At 47.8% G+C, this 19,475-nt stretch overlaps 1 protein-coding gene across 2 annotated transcripts; it reads left to right on the plus strand.

The window, feature by feature from the left end:
* Positions 1-617: 617 nt before the first annotated feature.
* Positions 618-6,665, plus strand: S100A7 (S100 calcium binding protein A7). Of its 2 annotated transcripts, XR_008960418.1 has the most exons (3): positions 618-1,766; positions 2,848-3,104; positions 6,293-6,665. XR_008960418.1 is itself a non-coding variant. In XM_057315211.1 (2 exons), exons 1-2 carry the CDS (start codon positions 1,626-1,628, stop codon positions 3,010-3,012), a joined length of 306 nt encoding a protein of 101 aa, XP_057171194.1. In that variant the 5' UTR covers positions 618-1,625; the 3' UTR covers positions 3,013-3,219. The 2 variants fall into 2 exon arrangements, 1 of the variants encoding a protein (XP_057171194.1); XM_057315211.1 differs by lacking the exon at positions 6,293-6,665 and having other exon boundaries at positions 2,848-3,219.
* Positions 6,666-19,475: the final 12,810 nt, after the last annotated feature.

Below are 19,475 nucleotides of genomic sequence, written 5' to 3' on the forward strand. Positions count from 1 at the left end.
AGGAGGAGTGGGAGAGGAAGAAGCAGGCTTCCCAGTGGAGCAGGGAGCCCGATGTGGGGCTCGATCCCAAGACCCGGGGATCAGGCCCTGAGCTGAAGGCAGACGCTTAACAACTGAGCCACCCAGGCACCCCATTCTTTGCCTTTTCTAGAAGGAGTGCTCAGGGCCTGTGGGAACAGGGAAAGCAGCTGTGGGAGAGCACTCAGGAGCCTGGGTCCAGTAGTAGCGTGGCCACCAGAGGGCCTGTGTGGCCTCCCCCTGGCTTGAGGTTTTTGTCTGCACAAGGCAGCTGGGCCAAACACTCCCCCGGTTCCTTTTGGCTTCTCTGTGACAACTCTTGTGGAGACATCCCCAGGGGGAACTGAGGACATGACTCTCCCTCTCTTCCTTGTCTTCCTTCCTCTCTTGATGTCCTGGGTTGGTGGAGACCCACTCTGCACCCCAATTTTGGGGAAGAGTGGGTGCCCCTGCCAAAGCCATGAAGGTTCTCCTAACCTCAGGCCCGAGACCCCCACTCCTGATTGCCTTGGTGAGATGTCCTGCTCTTGCATGGACAAAGCCCTCCCACTTCCACTCCGTCCTGGGGACTGTCTGGGTATAGGGCTCAGCTCCTGTCTTGGACCATTCCTTAGTGACATAACAGCTTTCTCCTGCATCTTTCTCCCACATCAGGAGTTGATGGGGGTTTGTATTAGATGCTCACCTGTATGAGCTAAGGTTATTTCTTTGGTGCTTTGGTAATTCTGGAATGTGAAGGCCACACAGTCCAATTTCTCTGGCTTGGGGTCCCATCCAGCCCAGACCTCTGACTGTTGGCAGGAGAACCTGCTTCAGGAAGTCAGACCTTCTCTTTATTTAAACATGGTCTAACCTTGGAGGTCCAGACAGCAGCAAGGTCAAAGGGCAGGTCATCCTCAACAACAGATGATCTCCAGGAGCCCACCTCCTCCCATTCCACCTAAGAACCACCAGGGCAGGTCTTTCTGTGTATTTTAAATCTGAGGCTGACTCTGTTCCATAGTCCCTCTTTCTTGCTCCCAGGGATGGTCCAGGAAAACCTCCACTGGGGCTCAGGACAGTGCTGTGTTCCTCTGCTCACACTCATGCCCTGGAGCCCCCACAGCCCATTTCATGCAGGTCATGGTGGGCCTCCAGGGGGTCTTATTCCCAAAGCAGCCCAGGAGGGTCCAAGACAGATCAACAGTGACACGGTTCTCCCCCATGACTCTCACCCCGATGTTGATGCTGGAGGAGATGCATTTGGTGCTGTTTGAAGTGTGAGGTCACCCAAATGCTGTGTTTGGCTCAGGGCACCACCCTTCTAGGTGGTTGACCCCTGCCTCCCTGCTTCCCCAGTCTGTGGCTCTACCCACAACTGGACTTCTGTGTTCTCCTTCATCTCCTCTTGGACCCTGACCTGTGTGGCCCAGCCCCAAACATGGTCTCACCCTCCTTTTGAGCCACGTGTCCCACCACATAGAGAAATAGTTTCTTCTGCTCCACCTGGGCCTTCTTCACTTTCTCCCCAGTTCCCATCCCATCATCCTAAACAGAGAGACCCTCCTCACCCGGGGAAGGAAAAAAGAGTCAGATTCTTTCTTTCCGGCAGCTTTTCGAAAGCCAAGATGAGCAGCACACGAGCTGAGAAGTTCGTGGTGGGCATCCTCGAGCTGTTTCACAATGACACCAGGCACCATGACACCACGGACAAGCCGGCATTGCTGAAGACGCTCCAGGAGGATTTCCCCAAGTTCCTCAGCGCCTGTGTGAGTCGGGGTCTGGCTTGTCTGGGGCAGGGAGAGGCCTTAATATGTGTGTGGAGGGGCTGCGATGGGCGGGCAAGTCCCGTGGGTTCTGACATATTCGAGGACTCTTGTTTTGCTTTTTGTTTTTGGATGATCTTGAGCCTGATTCTGCCTCGTTGATCGCTCCCTTCCAGCCCCAGACAGGGCCACCCTTTGGGGAGACAAAGCATGTAGGACAAGGTGTCTGGAGCTTGGGCTCAGAAGCCCTGGACTCCTGTCCTGCCACTGGGGCTTCCCTGCTGCGTGACTCCGGACGAGTTACACACGCTCTGATATTCCCTTTCTTCCCATCTAAAGAGGGTATGATAGACTTTCCTTTTCTTGGCTAGTGTGAGAATAAATGAGATTATGTAAGTGGAAATAATTTAAAAATAGCAACATGTGGTATAGATACGAAGGGTTCCCAACAGATGATCAGTTGAACTACTGTGATTTCAGGGGTAGCAGATAGTCCTTCCGGTAAACATAATTCCTTCCTCCAGCGGACTCATTCTTCTGGTTAGGGTGGAGCCTCATCACGATGGAACTCAGTGGAAATCATAACTTTGTTGACATGAGCATAACCCTTTACATTAGGCTAAGTTTATTCTACACAGGGTTTTATCGTGCTATTAGAACGCGGGGAACTTAGGAACAAAATGTAGCAGACAGCTGGGCCCTGAGGGAAGGGAACCCAGAACTTCCAAGTTTGGGTGGGAAAGGAGTCGAATGGGGGGAGAGTAGAAGCATAAGGAAACAAAGGTCAGCCTGCCCTGGGCCCTGGAGGAGAGTGCGGACAGTGGGGGGTCTGGGGCTGATGAAGGTCCCCTCGCCCCCTCACCAGTGTCGCTAGTGGCACAGACTGCTCAGAATCCCAGTGATGCCCACTGGGGGTTTCTCATCCAGGGGTCTCCAGGGAACAGCCCCAGGATCGTGGCTCTGCTTACAGTGCTCCTGTCCCCCACATGCTCTTGCCAGGTCCCCACTACAGGGCGCCTCTTTTCCTCTAGCCCAAATCTCATGTGTGACGGGATTTGTCTTGTTTGTATTTTCCTCCCCACAGGACAAAAAGGGCACAGCTTACTGGGCCAATATCTTTGAGAAAAAGGGCAAGAATGGGGATAAGAAGATTGAGTTTTCCAAGTTTTTATCCTTGCTGGGGGAAATAACCATGGACTTCCACAAACAGAGCCACGGAGCAGCCTCCTGTTCTACGGGAAGCCAGTGACCAGTCCTGCCTGAGGCCTCCAGAGACCCCAAGAAACAATAAAGTGCCCGTTTCCACCAGAAACTTGCATTCCTTTCTCCTTTTCTCTGACAGTGAGTATCTTAGAGTAGGCAACTGTCGGTTACCTGCTTTGTAGATTTCCCACCAGAGTTTCTCTGTAGCAGATGCCTAGTCCCAGAGCGCTCCCCCCAGTGCCCTGAGACCTGCTTGGGTCACCCTTTCTGTTGGATCTCGAGGTTCACGTGTGCCTCCCTGCTCTGGAACCAGGTGTTCTGCTCAGCTTGTTGAGAGTGCAGACTGCAACTCCTGCTTGTTCTCTAGACCGAGAGATGGACAGCAGGGGCCTGAGCACTAGACCTCTCTGCTGTGGCTGGAGCCCTGCCATGTGCCCTTGCTCCTGTGTCTGCATGTTTGGGTCAGTGTGAGCAGACACTGTCATCTTGCTCTCAGATGTGGTCTGCTAAGTGCTGCACATCCAGCTGGGTGCTGGGGACGCACAGGAGGGCTACTGGGAGTCCTCGTAACACACATGAAACTAGTAACAAGTCTACTGGGTTCAGGTCTATATGTCGGGTTGTCACTGATGCGTTGGGCAACAGTCACGCGCCAGAGGAAGGGGCAGGCAGCAGACAGTTGGTGATGCTTGTTCCTGAGTCAGGTGCTGTGGAGAAAAAGAGGTAGATATGAATACAGTGCAGTGGCTGCTCCTTCCCAGAAAAACGCCCATTTTCTTGTGGCCTCTCCATTGGGATTTGCTAATTCTTCCCAGTTTTAAGTTCTTCAAAGCCTTCAAGCCAGGGGACAGAGCCAGCTGCTCATTCTCAGACCATTTCCCCATTATTCCTCACACCTCATCGCGTCCTTGAGGCTCATGTCCTGCTGCCATCAGATGTCTTCCTTCCCTATAGACTCTCACCCCTTCCTGACCCACAGAGGGAGCAGACTTGACTCACATAGCCCTTCCTATCTTACCAGGGGCACATATACGGAGCGAGTTCACAGTCTGGGGACAGATTTCCCAGAAGTAGAGACTAAGGTGGGGATCTGTGTGAGTGATTTATTGAGGGAAGTGAGGGGGCAGCGGGGGACGGGAAGAAGCTACAGAAAGATCAGCTTCAGCTTGGGGGGGACTCTGGGCACGAATGGAGCCCTAGAGTTGTCCCCCCTTGAGGCAAAGAGGCTCACCTTTTGTACCCCTGTGTCAGTTACCCACTGACTACAGGCCACTTCAGGGGAGGCAGAGCCTTCTAGGCACTCCTGGGCCTGGAGGCTCCTTTGGAGCAAGAGCAAGTCTTAGGGGAAGGAGCAGTTGTGTCCTATTAGCAGCCAACGCTGACAGGAGCTGGGCCATGGGCACACTGGCCAGGTAACAGCACCTGGAACCAGGCGTTCCTCTGCCCACCTTGCTGAGCGGGTGGGGGACCAGAGCATCTGCTGCAGTCCGCCCCTTGTATGCACTCAAATCCGTCTGGTTCTCACATGAAGTTCGTCCCATCTAGGAACAGCTTGTCCGGTTCCAGTCAGCTATGATTTCTGGGCGATTTATGAGAGGAGGGTTTGTGGGTTACTGCAGCCCTCACTGCCTTTGTTGTTACTAGGGCCACAAGTGACACTCATCATCTTCCTCTGTCCTTTCCAGATTTCCTTCCCAGGGACCAGCGCTTCTGCTAGTCTAGGTGGCTTGCCTGGTGGGGTGACCCAGACTGTCATTTCTAAGAGATGAGGGCTCCTGGCTCCCATGTCCTTATCAGGCTTTGGTTGCTGTTATTTACCTATTTACAGTTAAAACTGGACGTAGGAATAACAACAGATATCCCAGTGGATCACCTGAGGGCCAGAAAGATTCCACCTGCCCCGGTTATTTAGTGGCCGTCCCATATGGGGATCAGGATCAACTACCCTTCCAATAAAGTTATGCCTATTTTGCCTGCTGGAGTACTGGCACAGGGAGTCCTAGTGCTCAGGCGGGAATAAATGGTCACAGGTCCCTCTGGGAAGAGACTGTGGGAATCATTACTATATCTACTTGCTGTGGTGTTACAGGGCTTTTCTTGATGGGGCCAAGTCTCTATTTCAATTGATGGTTTCTGGGTCTGAGAACTGGCCCAGTGGAAACTGGGCAAGACATAGTACCTTTCCATTGAGTGGCTGATTTCAGCCTTCTGCTTACCTATTCTTGATTTCTTTTGATTATATATATTCCCCAATATCCTTCTGGCTGCTTCAGAGTTAGAAGGAACACAATTCACAAGACTTCCCTCACTTCAACTGCAAGTTTGTGGGTCTCTGACACCATCCTGAACTTTGATAATTCACTGGAGGGACTCATGGAACTCAGTGGAAGCTCTTATACTCATGGTTACAGTTTATCACAGGGAAAGGAAATGTATTACAATCATCCACATAGGAAATCCTATAGGGCAGAGTTCAGGAAAGGTCCAAGCATGGGGCTTCCCCTGGAGTCATGGAGACCGTTACTCTCCAGACAACGATGTGTGGCAATACTCTTGGACAATATACTTTGCCAACAAGGGAAGCTCAACCAAGTCTTGAGTGTCCAGAATTTTTACTGAAACTCTATGGTCGACTGACCATGTGGTTAGTGGAGAGTAAAAGTTTCAAGCTTCTAATCAGCACTTGGTCTTACTGGTGACCGACCCCCACCTGGGAACAATTCAAGTGCCCACCCAGATTTGCCTCCTTAGAATAAAAGGTACTCCTGTCACCATAACATTAACCGTTCCCCCCCAAAGATAACCTGGCTTGAGACAATCCTTTCTTTTCTTTTCCTAATAATTTCCTTGCCCCACAACTTTCCTTTAAAAACCTTCCATTTTGTTCAACTGCTGCTTGATTCATGAATCCCCTAATAAAGCCAATTAGATCTTCAAATTTACTCGACTGAACTTTTATTCTTTAAGAACATAATCTTTAATGACACATAAACTTTAATCTTTACACCAGAGGACGCCCATACTACTCTTGTCACTCCCTTTTACTGATGAGGACACTGAGGCACAGAGAAGAGACCCACAGTAGCCTGGGGCTAGAGTTGGCTTGAACCAGGATGTTTGGGAAGTGCTTTGGGGGCTGCTGTGGTGGGCTCCATTCCCACCCTGTCCCAAAGCACCTCTCATTTTACAGTCCGATATCGTGAAAATTCATAACCAGGTATCTCCTTCAGCACGGAGTTGGAAGGCCGGCAGGGGGAGCTCTTACCCCCAGCACGCTCCTGGTCCCTTGCACTTTGTAGGTAGAAACTACTTCATTATCTCTACAGGATGAAGAAGATTCCATCTCCCTCTTCCCCCACCCCGCAACAGCCCAGCCAGCCAGAGACTGTCACAGCCCAGCCAGGGAGAGACTGTCACAACCCAGCCAGAGACTGTCACAGCTCAGCCAGAGACTGCCACAGCCCAGACACTGAGAGACTGCCACAGCCCAGCCAGAGACTGTCACAGCCCAACCAGAGACTGCCACAGCCCAGCCAGAGAGAGACTGCCACAGCCCAGCCAGAGAGAGACGGCCACAGCCCAGCCAGAGAGAGACTCTCACAACCCTGCCAGTGAGAAATCCCTATTTTACGTGGACTTTTTACAAGGGTCGGTCCTAACCCCCCCATTTCTTCTAAATGAGCAGTTCTCTCCTCAGTTCTGCAGACCTGCCTTGGGTTTTGCTGTAGCTTGCTTGTTCACGATTGCCACCTCTGCTGTTCCCAGATAAGTGCATCTTTCGCTGGTGAAATATTTTTGATTTTTATTCTTTAGGTTTTATTTTTAACGTTAGCAATATCTCTAGCTCCTGCATACAATTTTATTTGCAGAAAATATCGTGGAATAAAATCATTTGGAAACCCTGCAGAGGGAGGGTCTGACTGGAGGAGGGGAGATTGGAGGCCGTGCAGAGGACGCGGAGATGTTTCCGAAGAACAAAATGCAGATATATTCAGGGTGGGTTTGTGTTCATGTGTGCACGTGTGTGAGGCAGAGGGTGTGTGTGTGTGTGTGTGTGTGTGTGTGTGTGTGTGTGTGTGTGTTGAGGGGCAGTTGGAAGAAGAGTAGAGCCAGGAAGCCTTGATATCACAGATTCCCCCAGTGCTCCTGATAGACCCCGAGAGCCGGGCAGAGCAGTTTAGGGGGAATAGAAAGGGCCCCAGGGGGGCATGAGCAGCAGTTCTGAGGAGATTCAGGGTGCTTGCGTGGGTGCTCACTGAATACTCTAGGCTCCCCTTACTTGGGGGTTGACTCATAGCACAGAGCAGGTAGTTGAACCCAGCGATTCTGCAGTTCCCATGGGTGACTGGGAGACATCGTTCTCCTGGCATGATCCAGAACCCTGTGGGGCTCTGTGCCCAAGCAATAATGATGTTCACTGGGAGCTGGGACTCCTGGTCCTGACCCCTGACTCTGTGACTCTGGCCCAGCCAACGTGTTTCTTGTCCCCTGTTCCTTTCGCTGTAGAGTGAGGCGGACATACCAGTTACCTTTCTGGGCCTCTGGGGAGAGGATCTGGCAAGATGCTCCAGTCAAAGGGGTTTTCCTCAGAATGCACAAGCGCTCCCTTTGCAGCTGTTTCCTGTGGCTCGGCCTGTGACCGACAGGAGTGTGAGGGCCACGCTACAGAGACCACAGGAGCCCCACCCTGCTGCTTGAGCCGTGGAGTCCACAGAGCAGCCAGGATCGAGGCCCCGGGCCCTGCCTTTGTCAGAGCCCTGGTGGCTCTGCTGTCACGCTCCTGGCCACACGTCTGTGTGCACAGCATCTGCCCTGGATGGTGGCTCCTGTGGGGCAGGCCTTGGGGTGATCCCGCTCACTCAGCCTAGTGATGGACAGACTTGAGAGTCCCGCAGAGTTCTGGAAGCCAGCCTTCAGAGTCAGCAGGACTTGGGGTAGAATCCTGGCTTTGCCATTTACCAGGAGGGTACTTTTGGGAAATTTATCTAAGCCCTTGGCTCCACATCTGTGAAATGGGATAATGATACCTACCACACAGGTGTTTTCCTGAGGATTCAATGAGATAATGCATTCAAAGCTTTTAGCATACCACCTGGCATGCAGGCAGGAACTCTTACACTGTTGACTGTGAATGAAAGTTAATCAAATGAGTCACTGGATATGTAATCAAAGACTCTGGTTCCACCTGCAAATCCCCAAATACTCTCTTTCCTGGGGCACAGCAGCCATGTACCTTCCCTCTGTCACCATCTGCCAGTCCAGCCCCACAGGGCTCCCAGGGGGGCCGGGGTTGGGCAGAGTCCTGGGTGTGAGTCCCCACCCAGAGCAGTGTCACATGGGCAGTCGATGGGACAGGCCCAGCTGCGAGAACCATAAAAGGGACTATTCTTCACCCCATGTGCACCTCTCATGTGTCCCTTCTTCCCCGCTTCTTCCTCGGGGTCTGGTGGCTGCCCGTTGGCCTCTTTGCTTCTTCCAGATTAAAGGCATGGTGCCCCAGGTTTGCCTTCTGCTCTCCCCAGGGAAGCACCCTGGGCCAGGAGTCAGGAGGGAGTAATTTCTTTTCTTCCTCCAGGCTTCAGCATCTTCTGAGGGGCTGGACTAGAAAATCTCTCATGTCGTTTGTTCCCCAACTTTTTTTTTTTTTTAAAGATTTTATTTATTTATTCGACAGAGATAGAGACAGCCAGTGAGAGAGGGAACACAAGCAGGGGGAGTGGGAGAGGAAGAAGCAGGCTCATAGCAGAAGAGCCTGATGTGGGGCTCGATCCCATAACGCTGGGATCACGCCCTGAGCCGAAGGCAGACGCTTAACCACTGTGCCACCCAGGCGCCCCTGTTCCCCAACTTTTGGTGGCTCTGTGACATCCAGAGAGATTCACAGAACTACCGGGGAGAATGTCTTTATAGGCAACTGAGGACAGATCCAAGTGTAGGGTTTCCAGAGCCTTCTCTATCTTTTCAGCCCTGAATCCTACTTAATCCGTGGTTTGTGGCATCCCCTGGCGTTCGGGGCTCTGGTCTCTTCAAGATGCTCAGAGACACCAGGGGGGCTCACAGCCAATGCCTGCATGTTTGTAATATCCCCCTTGTCCCAGCCCCGGGACTCCTACTCATCACTATTCTGGCCTCACCCTGTGTAGGTCTGGAAAAGGACAGTCCAGCCTACAAGTCCCAAGAGCGAATGCCTCATTATCCTCTGGCTTCCCTTGCATCCCCTGACCTTGAGAACTTCAGTGGGCTCCGGAGGGCTCTTCTGGCTGGGCCTCAGAAGGTGCCCTAAATAATGGGGGTCCTGAGGCTGGGGGCCAGGGAATATTATAAACATGCAGGATTGACTGAGCTCTTTGGTGCCTTTCTGGGAGCCCACAGCAGACCTGAGCCCAGAGGCCTGGGAGGTCACACAGAATGTGGAGGGCGAAGGCTTCCCCTTGGAAGGTGACTGTTGGCCTGTGGCAGCTCTGTGCTGATGGGGCTCTACTCTCTTCTTTCTGTCAGACTCAGGGACACAGAGCTCTGTGCCTTTCTTTTTGGCAGTGTTTTTGACGGGGAGTGTTAGCCCTGCTCTCAGTGCTAACGGACATAAGGTTTGACTGTTATCTTTCCCTGCACCTTGAATTCAGGGTCCGTCAAACTCTAGGACCTCACACTACCCTGCACAGCCCACCAACTTCTGCTCACACGTCTCCTCCCAGTCCTTGGAATCTCCGGAACTTTCCCCGCCCTCTCCTCAAAACTTTATTCCCTTCCCTGAACTCTACCTGGACCCAAGGAATACCCAATCCTCTCAGGGCCATTCAGCCCTGCCCACCACCCCTCTCCGTGGCTCTGCCCTCACACCATCCCAGCCTGGGCCAGTTCCCCAGTCTCACACATGGGAAGGTAAAGCTGGGTGATCATCTTCCTTCCTGCAGCTTTACTGGAAAACAAAGAAGACAAACAGTGAAGAGAGATGTTGACGGCCATCCAGCCTACCTCTAAAACCTGGGAGATTCAGATGTCACGGACAAATCTGGCTTGGAGAAGATGGTGAAGGAGGGTTTCCACCCCCCTCCCCGCCCCTTCCCATCGACTGGGGGTGAGGAGGGGTCTAACGGGGCCTGGCTGGCAGTGGGGCAGGAGGGGGCAGGACCCATGACCCTGTTTGCTTAAGGACCCCAGTTGGCCAACACCATCAGGCTGCTAAGCATTTCCCACCTTCCCCAGCATCCAGCAGGTGTTAGACTGCATCCAGGGTAGGGGTCGGATGACCAGGTTCCTGCGTAGCAATGACATTTATTCTTGAGTAACCCCCACTCATCCATGGGGCATGTGGCCGAAGACCCACGGTGGATGCCTGAAACCACAGATACACTATGATACCCTATATACACTACAGCAGTGCCCTATACCTCCCTATGGTAAAGCTTAATTTATAAATTAGGCACTAATTTATACCAATTTAAAAATTAGTAAGACATTAACAAGAATAACAATGAAATAGAATAATTGTGGCAACAAGCGTAATAACAGTTACGTGAATGTGGCTGACAGTGCGTAACTAGAACTAGGGAAGGCGAAACCACAGATAGAGGGGTTTGTACGTTGTTACAAATTTGCTCACATCACCTGCCCCTTGAGCCACAGTTACCTTAGATGTAAAACAGGGACAATGGCTCTTATGTCCCGGGTCGTTCTGAGCAATAAGTGAGGTGATGTGTGTGAGCGTGCTTTGGAAAGTGCAACGAGGGGTAGAGATGTTAACAATCATTATTAGTCAGTAATCCATGACCTGAGCCAAAGGCAGATGCTTACCCGACTGAGCCACTCAGTGTCCCCAATTTTCCCCTCTAGACTCACCTTTCTGGGTTCAGCTGCTGCTTCTGAAAGCCTCTCTTCATGTGCCTCTAAGAGGAGAAGTAACACAATAGAAATCATAAATGCACCCCTAAAACTATAGAGAGTTTTTTATTTTCCTGGCATTCCTTCTCAGGTGAGCTAAATTTGTAAAACCCATAATCCTGCCTCCTGAATCAGAAACCCCAGTTCTTCCCTGCTGTGGGTTCCCTTCCTGCTCACCTTCTTTACTCTCTCATGACTACCACACTCACACAGCACACTCTACTTCTGACACTTCTGGTCACCAAGAGTGTGGGGAAACCCCACACTCAGCAACTCTCTGTGACACCAGCTGGGTGTCTTACAATTTAACTCAATTCTGACACTACCGACCTGGAGACAGCATCAGATCCCACAGGTTAAGGGCTCAGTCCCACCACACTGCCCCCCACCTCCACTTCGGATGCCAATCACAAATAGTAGGCCCCTGGGTTACTCACAATTTCTGTCCAAGTTGGCTGCAAATCGGAGTTTCCCCTGAACTCCTACACTTTGAATTTGACTAATTTGCTAGAGCAGCTCACAGAACTTAGGGAAACACTTACATTTGCCCTTTATTAAAGGCAATGATAAAGATACAGATGAATATCCAGGTGGAAGAGATGTGTTGGGTGAAGTAGGTGGGAAGGGCCGTGGAGTTTTCATGCTCCGTCCAGGCACGCCCCTGTCCCAGTCCCTCTAACTGTCCCCCAACCTGGAAGCTCCTGCACCCATATTTTTTGGATTTTACGGAGGCCCCGTCACATAGGCTTGACGGATCCTTAACTCCATTTCCAGCCCCTCTCCCCTGTCTGGAGGATGGGGATGAAGAGTGAAAGTTTCAAGCTTCCGATCAACCCTTGATCTGACTGATGACCAGCCCTCACCTGGGAGCCATCCAGGCGCCCACCCAGATGCCCTTCGTTAGAACAAAAGGCGCCCCTGTCATCCGGGAAATTACAAGGTTTTCGAGAGCACGGTGTCGGGGACTGGGGTCAAAGACCAAATATTAGAACAAAAGATGTTCCTAGCGCTCTCATCACCCAGGAAATGACAAGGGTTTCAGGAGCTTGTGCCAAGCACTGGGAGCAGAAACCAATGATATATTTTCTGTTATCTTCCAGCTCCGAGGAACACACACCTCTGAATCATTCACTCTGGTGGGTGGGGGTGGAGTGGCATGGGACAGAGTAAAAACCGATCGGTTATATTTTTTGTTTTTTGGTGTGTTTTCTTTTTTTTTTTTTTTTGAAATTTTAATTTAATTTAATTTAATTTTTTTTTAAAGATTTTATTTATTTATTCGACAGAGATAGAGACAGCCAGCGAGAGAGGGAACACAAGCAGGGGGAGTGGGAGAGGAAGAAGCAGGCTCATAGCGGAGGAGCCTGACGTGGGGCTCGATCCCATAACGCCGGGATCACGCCCTGAGCCGAAGGCAGACGCTTAACCTCTGTGCCACCCAGGCGCCCCTCAATTTAATTTTAAATTTAGTATAGTTAACATACAGTGTTATATTAGTTTCAGGTGTACAATGTAGTGATTCAGCCCTTCCATACATCACCTGGTGCTCAGCAGGCCAAGTGCTCCCCTTCGTCCTCCTCACCCGTTTTCCCCCATCTCCCCACCTCCTCCCGTCTGGGGAGAAACATCACCGTGTTTTCTGTGTTTCTGTAGTTAAGCGTCTGTTTCTTGGTTTGCCCCCCTCTCTCTTTTTTTCCCTCTTTGCCCATTTGTTTTGGTTCTTAAATTCCACATATGAGTGAAACCGTGTGGTGTTTGTCTTTCTCTGACTGGCTTATCTCACTTAGCACCATACTCTCTAGCTCCATCCAGGTCATTGCAAATGGCAAGATTTCATTCTTTGGTATGGCTCAGTAATATTCCTCGAGTACACACCACACCTTCTCTATCTGTTCACCAGTTCGCGGACACTTGGGCTGCTGCCATAACTTGGCTGTTGTAAATACTGCTGCTATAAACATCGGGGTGCATGTATCCCTTTGAATTAGTGTCTTCGTATGCTTTGGGTGAATACCCAATAGTGTGATTACTAGATTGTAGGGTAGTTCTATTTTTAACTTTTTGAGGAGCCTCCATGCTGTTTTCCACAGTGGCTGCGCTAGTCTGCATTCCCACCAACGGTGCATGAAGGCTCCTTTCTCTCCTCGTCCTCGCCAGCACTTGCCGTTTCTTGTGTTCTTGGTTTTAGCCATTCTGGCAGGTGTGAGGTGATGTCTCATTGTAGTTTTGACTTGCATTTCCCTGATGAGGGTGGTGCTGAGCGTGTTTTCATGTGTCTGTTGCATGTCTTCTTTAGAGAAATGTCTGTTTATTTCTTCTGCCTATTTTTAAATTGGATTATTTGGTTTTTGGGTGTTGAGTTGTGTAAGTTCTTTGTATATTTTGGATAATAACCCTTTATCAAATATGTCATTTGCAAATATCTTCTCCCATTCCATAGGTTGCCTTTTTTATTCTGTGTTTTGATTTAAGTCCCCAAACTGAAGGCCAGCAGTCCTGTCCTTCAAGTGCTTTTGCCCAGGCTGATAATAGCAGCCTGTGCCAAAGCCCCTTTGCTTTCCGCCCATCTGCTGCCAGAGCCTCTGTTCTCCAACCAATCATTCTTCTCTCTCTCTCTTCCATCTTGAAACTTTGTATCCAGGGATTGGAGCAAGAGGAAGGTGCCGCTGCCTGCTTGCTTTCTGTTAAAATCAGTGTAGTTCATTGATGTTTTCATACCGAGGTCTGGGCAGAGCAGGTCCCTGACATTATGTCCCGTTCATTGTGGAGCCTTGGACGCCACTGCACGTTGATATCAGCCCCTGAGTGGGGAGGAGAGGTCTCCCGGGATTCTGGTTCCGTTCTGACCATCCACTGCAGACCAGAGATGTGAGCACCTAGTTTAGTGGGTGGTGGGATGCCAAGAGGCATGGTGATTGGCAGGCTCTGGCTCCGGGGTGTGTTGCTCTTGTCTCTGTGGCCTGCCCTCAGCCCCTGTGGTAGCTGTTGTAATAAACCCTACCGTCTAGCACTGTGACTCCTCCAACTCTGCTTCATAATCATCCGCTGTTCTTAGCCTTTTGAATTCCATATACTTTTTAGAATCAGCTTGTCAATTTCCACAAAAATCCTGGCAGGGGTTTTGATAGGGATTGTCCTGCATCTATGGGTAACTTCGGGGAGAACTGACAGCTTTGCAATAGCAGAGTCTTCCGGTTCATGAACACGGCGTATCTTTTAATAGCTTCCCATCCCATTTAGAGGAAACTGCACATTTGCAAAGTCTTTCTTGGTCTGGCCTCTGCTCCCTTCACAAAGGTACCCCAGCTCCTACCTCTCTCTCTGCTTCCTTTACTTTATGCCGTCTCCCCTCCGCCTCTTGAACGTATCAGCCTGGCTCCCACCTGTGTGTGCCCTTGTATCAGCAATCTTTTCAAGTTGTAGGAGTCCTCCCCCGGCCGGGTCCGCGGTTATTCAGAGGCAAGATAACATGGTTCATGTACAACATGGTGATGAGAGTTGACAGAACTGTCGTCTGCTGAAAGGATAAATCTTAAATCCTCCCAACACACACACACACACACACACACACACACACACACACACACACACACACTGGTAATGATATGAAGTGATGGATATATTAATTGGCTCAATAGTGGTGATCATTTCACAATGTACACATTTATCAAACCTAGTTGTACACCTTAAATATATGTAATTTTTATACGTCAATGATAATCTCAATAGAGCTGTTAAGAAAGGAGAAAAGAAACAGGTGCCATGGAGGCAGACAGCCGAGGTATGAACTGCACCTCTGCATTTAGTAGTTTGTTGCCTCGAGCATATTCCTCAAGTTGTTTCTTGGGCTGTTTATCAGCAGCCCTTAGGCAGGTGAGATGAATGGGTAGGTGTGAAGTCTGTGCTCCACACAGAGGAAGTGCTCATTTAGTTATTTCTATATATTTAGTAATCTCCTCAGTTTCCAGAAGCCTCCCCACCCGACAGAAGCAGTCCAGGCTCTTTCCAAACGCCGATACTCTTCTAATTTTCTACATGGCAAAGAAATTAAGTTACTCAGAAAATGCAATAATGTCACCCTTTCTCTTTCTTTTTTTTTTTTTTTAAAGATTTTTATTTATTTATTCGACAGGATAGAGACAGCCAGCGAGAGAGGGAACACAAGCAGGGGGAGTGGGAGAGGAAGAAGCAGGCTCATAGCGGAGGAGCCTGATGTGGGGCTCGATCCCATAACGCCGGGATCACGCCCTGAGCCGAAGGCGGACGCTCAACCGCTGTGCCACCCAGGCGCCCCCACCCTTTCTCTTTCATCTCAAACATTCTCCCTAAGTGTTCTAAAGCATCTAGTAACCCCTCTCAACCATAGACCATCACTAGTAGTTCCAGATACCAACGAGGCCATCGACTACAATATCAGTTGGTTCTAACTGTAAAGATAAAACGGGTCTATAAGGGGCCCCTGCGTGGCTCAGTTGTTAAAGTGTCTGCGTTCAGCTCAGGGTATGATCCTGGCGTTTTGGGATCGAGCCCCACATCAGGCTCCTCCGCTATGAGCCTGCTTCTTCCTCTCCCACTCCCCCTGCTTGTGTTCCCTCTCTCGCTGGCTGTGTCCCCCTCTGTCAAATAAATAAATAAAATCTTTTTAAAAAATGGGTCTATAAAATAGAAAATAGATAAACACTGATGAGAACTGGTAAAAATCCCAAATGGAGCCTCAGTATTTAACCATTATAACCTGACTCATCATCTTTGGTGTCAAAGTGGCCATATTTCTTTACTTTTTAAAATAATTGTTTGAACCCCCCCCCCCCATATTCTGTTGAGGTCTTGGGCTTCAGGGCCAGTTTTGAGTGAGTCTTTCTCGAGCTAACTAGAGAGCGAGTTCTTTGCTGTGGTGGCTTGCGGCCATGGCAAGGTGTCACTTTCAATGACCGGTTTTCACAACTGGACAGCGGTGAAGGCTAGGACTGTGCCCTGGCTGCTGTGGGGATGTCTGCTTGGCACTAAGCCTGTGGTTCTTTTCTAAGCACACTACCTAGAGTTTTGTCTAGGTGTCTACTTCCCCCTCCAGAACATAATCTTCTAGAAGATAAGGTGTTGTTCTTCTTTTAAGTTGAGAAATATTTGACTGTTAATAACTGCATATATTTAAGGTGTACAATTTGATGATGTGATATACGTAAGACATTGTGAAATAATGACCACATTCAAGCTAATTAACATACTAGTCACCTTATATAATTACATTTTTTGTGTGGTGAGAACACTTACAATCTACTCCTTTAGCAAATTTCAAGTATACAAGAAAGTATTAAGTATGGTCACGTCGTTTTACATTAGAGCTTCAGAATTTATTCATTTTGCATAACTGAAACTTGGTAACCCTTTTTTTTTTTTAAAGATTTTATTTATTTATTCGACAGAGATAGAGACAGCCAGCGAGAGAGGGAACACAAGCAGGGGGAGTGGGAGAGGAAGAAACAGGCTCATAGCGGAGGAGCCTGATGTGGGGATCGATCCCATAACACCGGGATCACTCCCTGAGCCGAAGGCAGACGCTTAACTGCTGTGCCACCCAGGCGCCCCTGCAACTTGGTAACCCTTGACCAACATTTCCCCATTTCCCCCTCCCTGCAGCCCCTGGTAACACTTTTCTACTATTTCTATGAGTTCGACTTCTTTAGATTCCATGTATAGTGAGATCATGCAGTGTTTGTCTTTCTGTGTCCGCCTTATTTCACTTCGCATAATGTCCTCCAGGTTCACCCACGTTGAAAATGGCAGGATTTCCTTCTTTTTTGGCTAATAATATTCCATTGAATATGCGTGCCACATTTTCTTTATCCATTTGTTCTCCAATGGGCATTTAGGTTTTTTCCATATCTTGGCTATTTTCAAATCATGTTGAAATGAACATAGGAGGGCAGATTATTTCTTTGAGATCCTGATTTCATCTCTTTTGGATGTATACCCAGAAGTGGGATTGTGGGATCATAAGGTAGTTCTATTTTTAGTTTTTTGAAGACCCTCCATACTATTTTCCATAATGCTTTACCAGTTTACATTCCTACCAACAGTATACAGGTATTCACTTTTCTCCATATCCTTGCCAACATTTGTTATTTATTGTCTTTCTGAATATAGCCATTCTAACAGGTATGAGATGATATATCCTTGTGGTTTTGATTAGTGAAGTTGAACATGTTTTCACTTACCTGTTGGCTATTTGTGTGTCTCCTTCTCCTTCCTCTTCTTCTTCTTTAAAGATTTTATTTATTTATTTGAGAGAGAGAGAGAGAGGGCGCCCGCATGCATGCGCACGAGTGGGAGGAGGGGTAGAGGGAGAGGGAGAAACAGACTCCCCACTGAGCAGGGAACCTGACATCCCAGGACCCTGGGATCATGACCCAAGCCAAAGGAAGATGCTTAACCCACTGAGCCACCCAGGTGTCCCATTGTATGTCTTCTTTTGAGAAATGTCTGTTCCGATTTTTTGCCCATTAAAAATATTTTTGTTGGATTATAAAAAAAATTAAATTAAAAAATATTTTTTGTTTTGTTATCGAGTTGTATGCCTTCCTTATATATTTTGGATATCAAATATATGGTTTGCAAATATTTTCTCCTATTCTGTTGTTTGCCTTTTCACTTCGTTGGACGTCTCCTTTGCCGTGCAGAGCGTCTAATTTAAGGTAATCCCATTTGTCTATTTTTGCTTTTGTTGGCTGTGATTTTGGTCTCCACATCCAAAAAAATTATTGCTCAGACCAATGTCAGGAAGCTTTTTTCCTATGTTCTTCTCTAGTAGTTTCATGGTTTCAGGTCTTATATTCAAGTCTTTACTCCATTTTGAGTTGATTTTTGTGTACGATGTGGGATCAGGGTCCAACTTCATTCTTCTGCATCCAGTTTTCCCAACACCATTTACTGAAGAGACTACCCTTTTCTCATTTCAGCACTCTTGTCAAAGATTGGTTGACCTACGTACGTGTGGACTTATTTCTGGGTTCTCTATGCTATTCCATTGGTCTTCATTTCTGTTTTTATGCCAGTACCATACTGTTTTGATTACCATAGTTTTGTAATGAGTTGTGAAATCAGCAAGTGTGATACCCCTAGCTTTGTTCTTTTTGCCCAAGATTGCTTTGGCTATTCAGGGTCTTTTGTGGTTCCATATGAATTTTAGCATTGTTTTCTATTTCCATAAGAAATGCCATTGGGATTTTGATAGGGATTGCATTGAATCTGTAGATCATTTGGTATGGACACTTTAACAGTATTAATTGTTAATATCTATGGACATAGGGTGTTTTTCCATTTATCTGTGTCTTTTAAAATTTCCTTCATCAATATTTTCATAATGTTCAGTGTGAAGGTCTTTCAACTCTTTGAGTAAGTTATTTCCTATGCATTTTGTTCTGTTTCTTGCTATTGTGAATGAGTTTTTTTAAAAATTTATCTTTTGGATAGTTTGTTGTTTGTGTAAAATACATTGATTTTGCATGTTTATTTTGTATCCTACAACCTTATTGAATTTGTTTATTATTTATAATATGTTTATTGTTGTTTAGTCTTCAGAGTTTTCTTTGTATGATCATGTCATCTGCAAATAGAGATAAATTTATTTCTTCTTCTCTATGGAAGCCTTTTATTTCTTTTTCTTGTCTAATTTCTCTACCAGGAGTTTCAATATCATGTTTAAAAGAAGTGGCAAGAGTGGACACCTTCGGCTTGTGCTAGATCCTGGAAGGAAAGCTTTCAGTTTGCTTCCCCCATTGATTATGAAGTTACTTAGAAGTTTTTCATATATGGTGTTAAGGTCCTTCTGTACTTATTTTGTTGAGTTTTAATTGGGAAAGGGTGTTGAACTTTGTCAACTGCCTTTTCTGCATCTATTCAGATAATTATGTATTTTTTCTTTCATTATGTTTACATGTTATAACTTCAATTTCCATATATTGAACTGTCCTTGAATCCCTGGGATAAATCCCACTTAGTCATGGTGTATGATCCATTTAATGTGCAGCCGAATTCAGTTTGCTAGGATTTTGTTAAGGATTTTTGCATGTATGTTCATCAAGGCTATTGGCCTGTAGTTCTTTCTTGTAGTGTCTTTGCCTAGTTTTGGTATCTGGAGATGTTGGCCTCATTAAATGAGTTTGGAAGTGTTCCTCTTCTATTTTTTTTTTTTTTTAAGAGTTTAAGAAGCATTGGTATTAATTCTTCTTTGAATGTTTGGTAGAACTCACCCATGCAGCCATAGGTCCTGGGTTTTTCTTTTTTGTTTTCCGGACAAAACAGGGAGCTCATCATTAGACTTACAAGAAATGCCTAAGACATTTCTTAAAATTGAAATGAAAACTCATGAAAAAGCAATGTGGAAGCACAGGAAAGCATAAATCTCATAGGTAAAGGTAAATATATGGACATATACAAATTAATGTAACACCGTAAAGGTGTCTATTGACTTTTAGATTAGGGTGGGGAAAGTTGTTGGCGTACTCCTGTTCTTTTCCCCTAGAGAAGGAAGTCATGGCTAAGAGGACCTCTCATGGGTCTGCATATAGCTGTACGTGGTGTAGCAGTCACACCTGTGTCTAGACGTGGGTGTGGGGGGGGGCAGCTATG

This window comes from Ursus arctos, unplaced genomic scaffold (genome assembly GCF_023065955.2).
Source record: "Ursus arctos isolate Adak ecotype North America unplaced genomic scaffold, UrsArc2.0 scaffold_2, whole genome shotgun sequence".
NCBI classification, from domain to species: Eukaryota; Metazoa; Chordata; class Mammalia; order Carnivora; family Ursidae; genus Ursus; species Ursus arctos.

What these genes read in the sequence shown, in the direction of transcription:
- S100A7 (XM_057315211.1), top strand. Translation starts at nt 1,626, where the DNA reads ATGAGCAGCACACGAGCTGAGAAGTTCGTGGTGGGCATCCTCGAGCTG. An exon ending in CCAAGTTCCTCAGCGCCTGT is followed by an intron (nt 1,767 to 2,847) that starts GTGAGTCGGGGT and finishes TCCTCCCCACAG; the next exon opens with GACAAAAAGGGCACAGCTTA.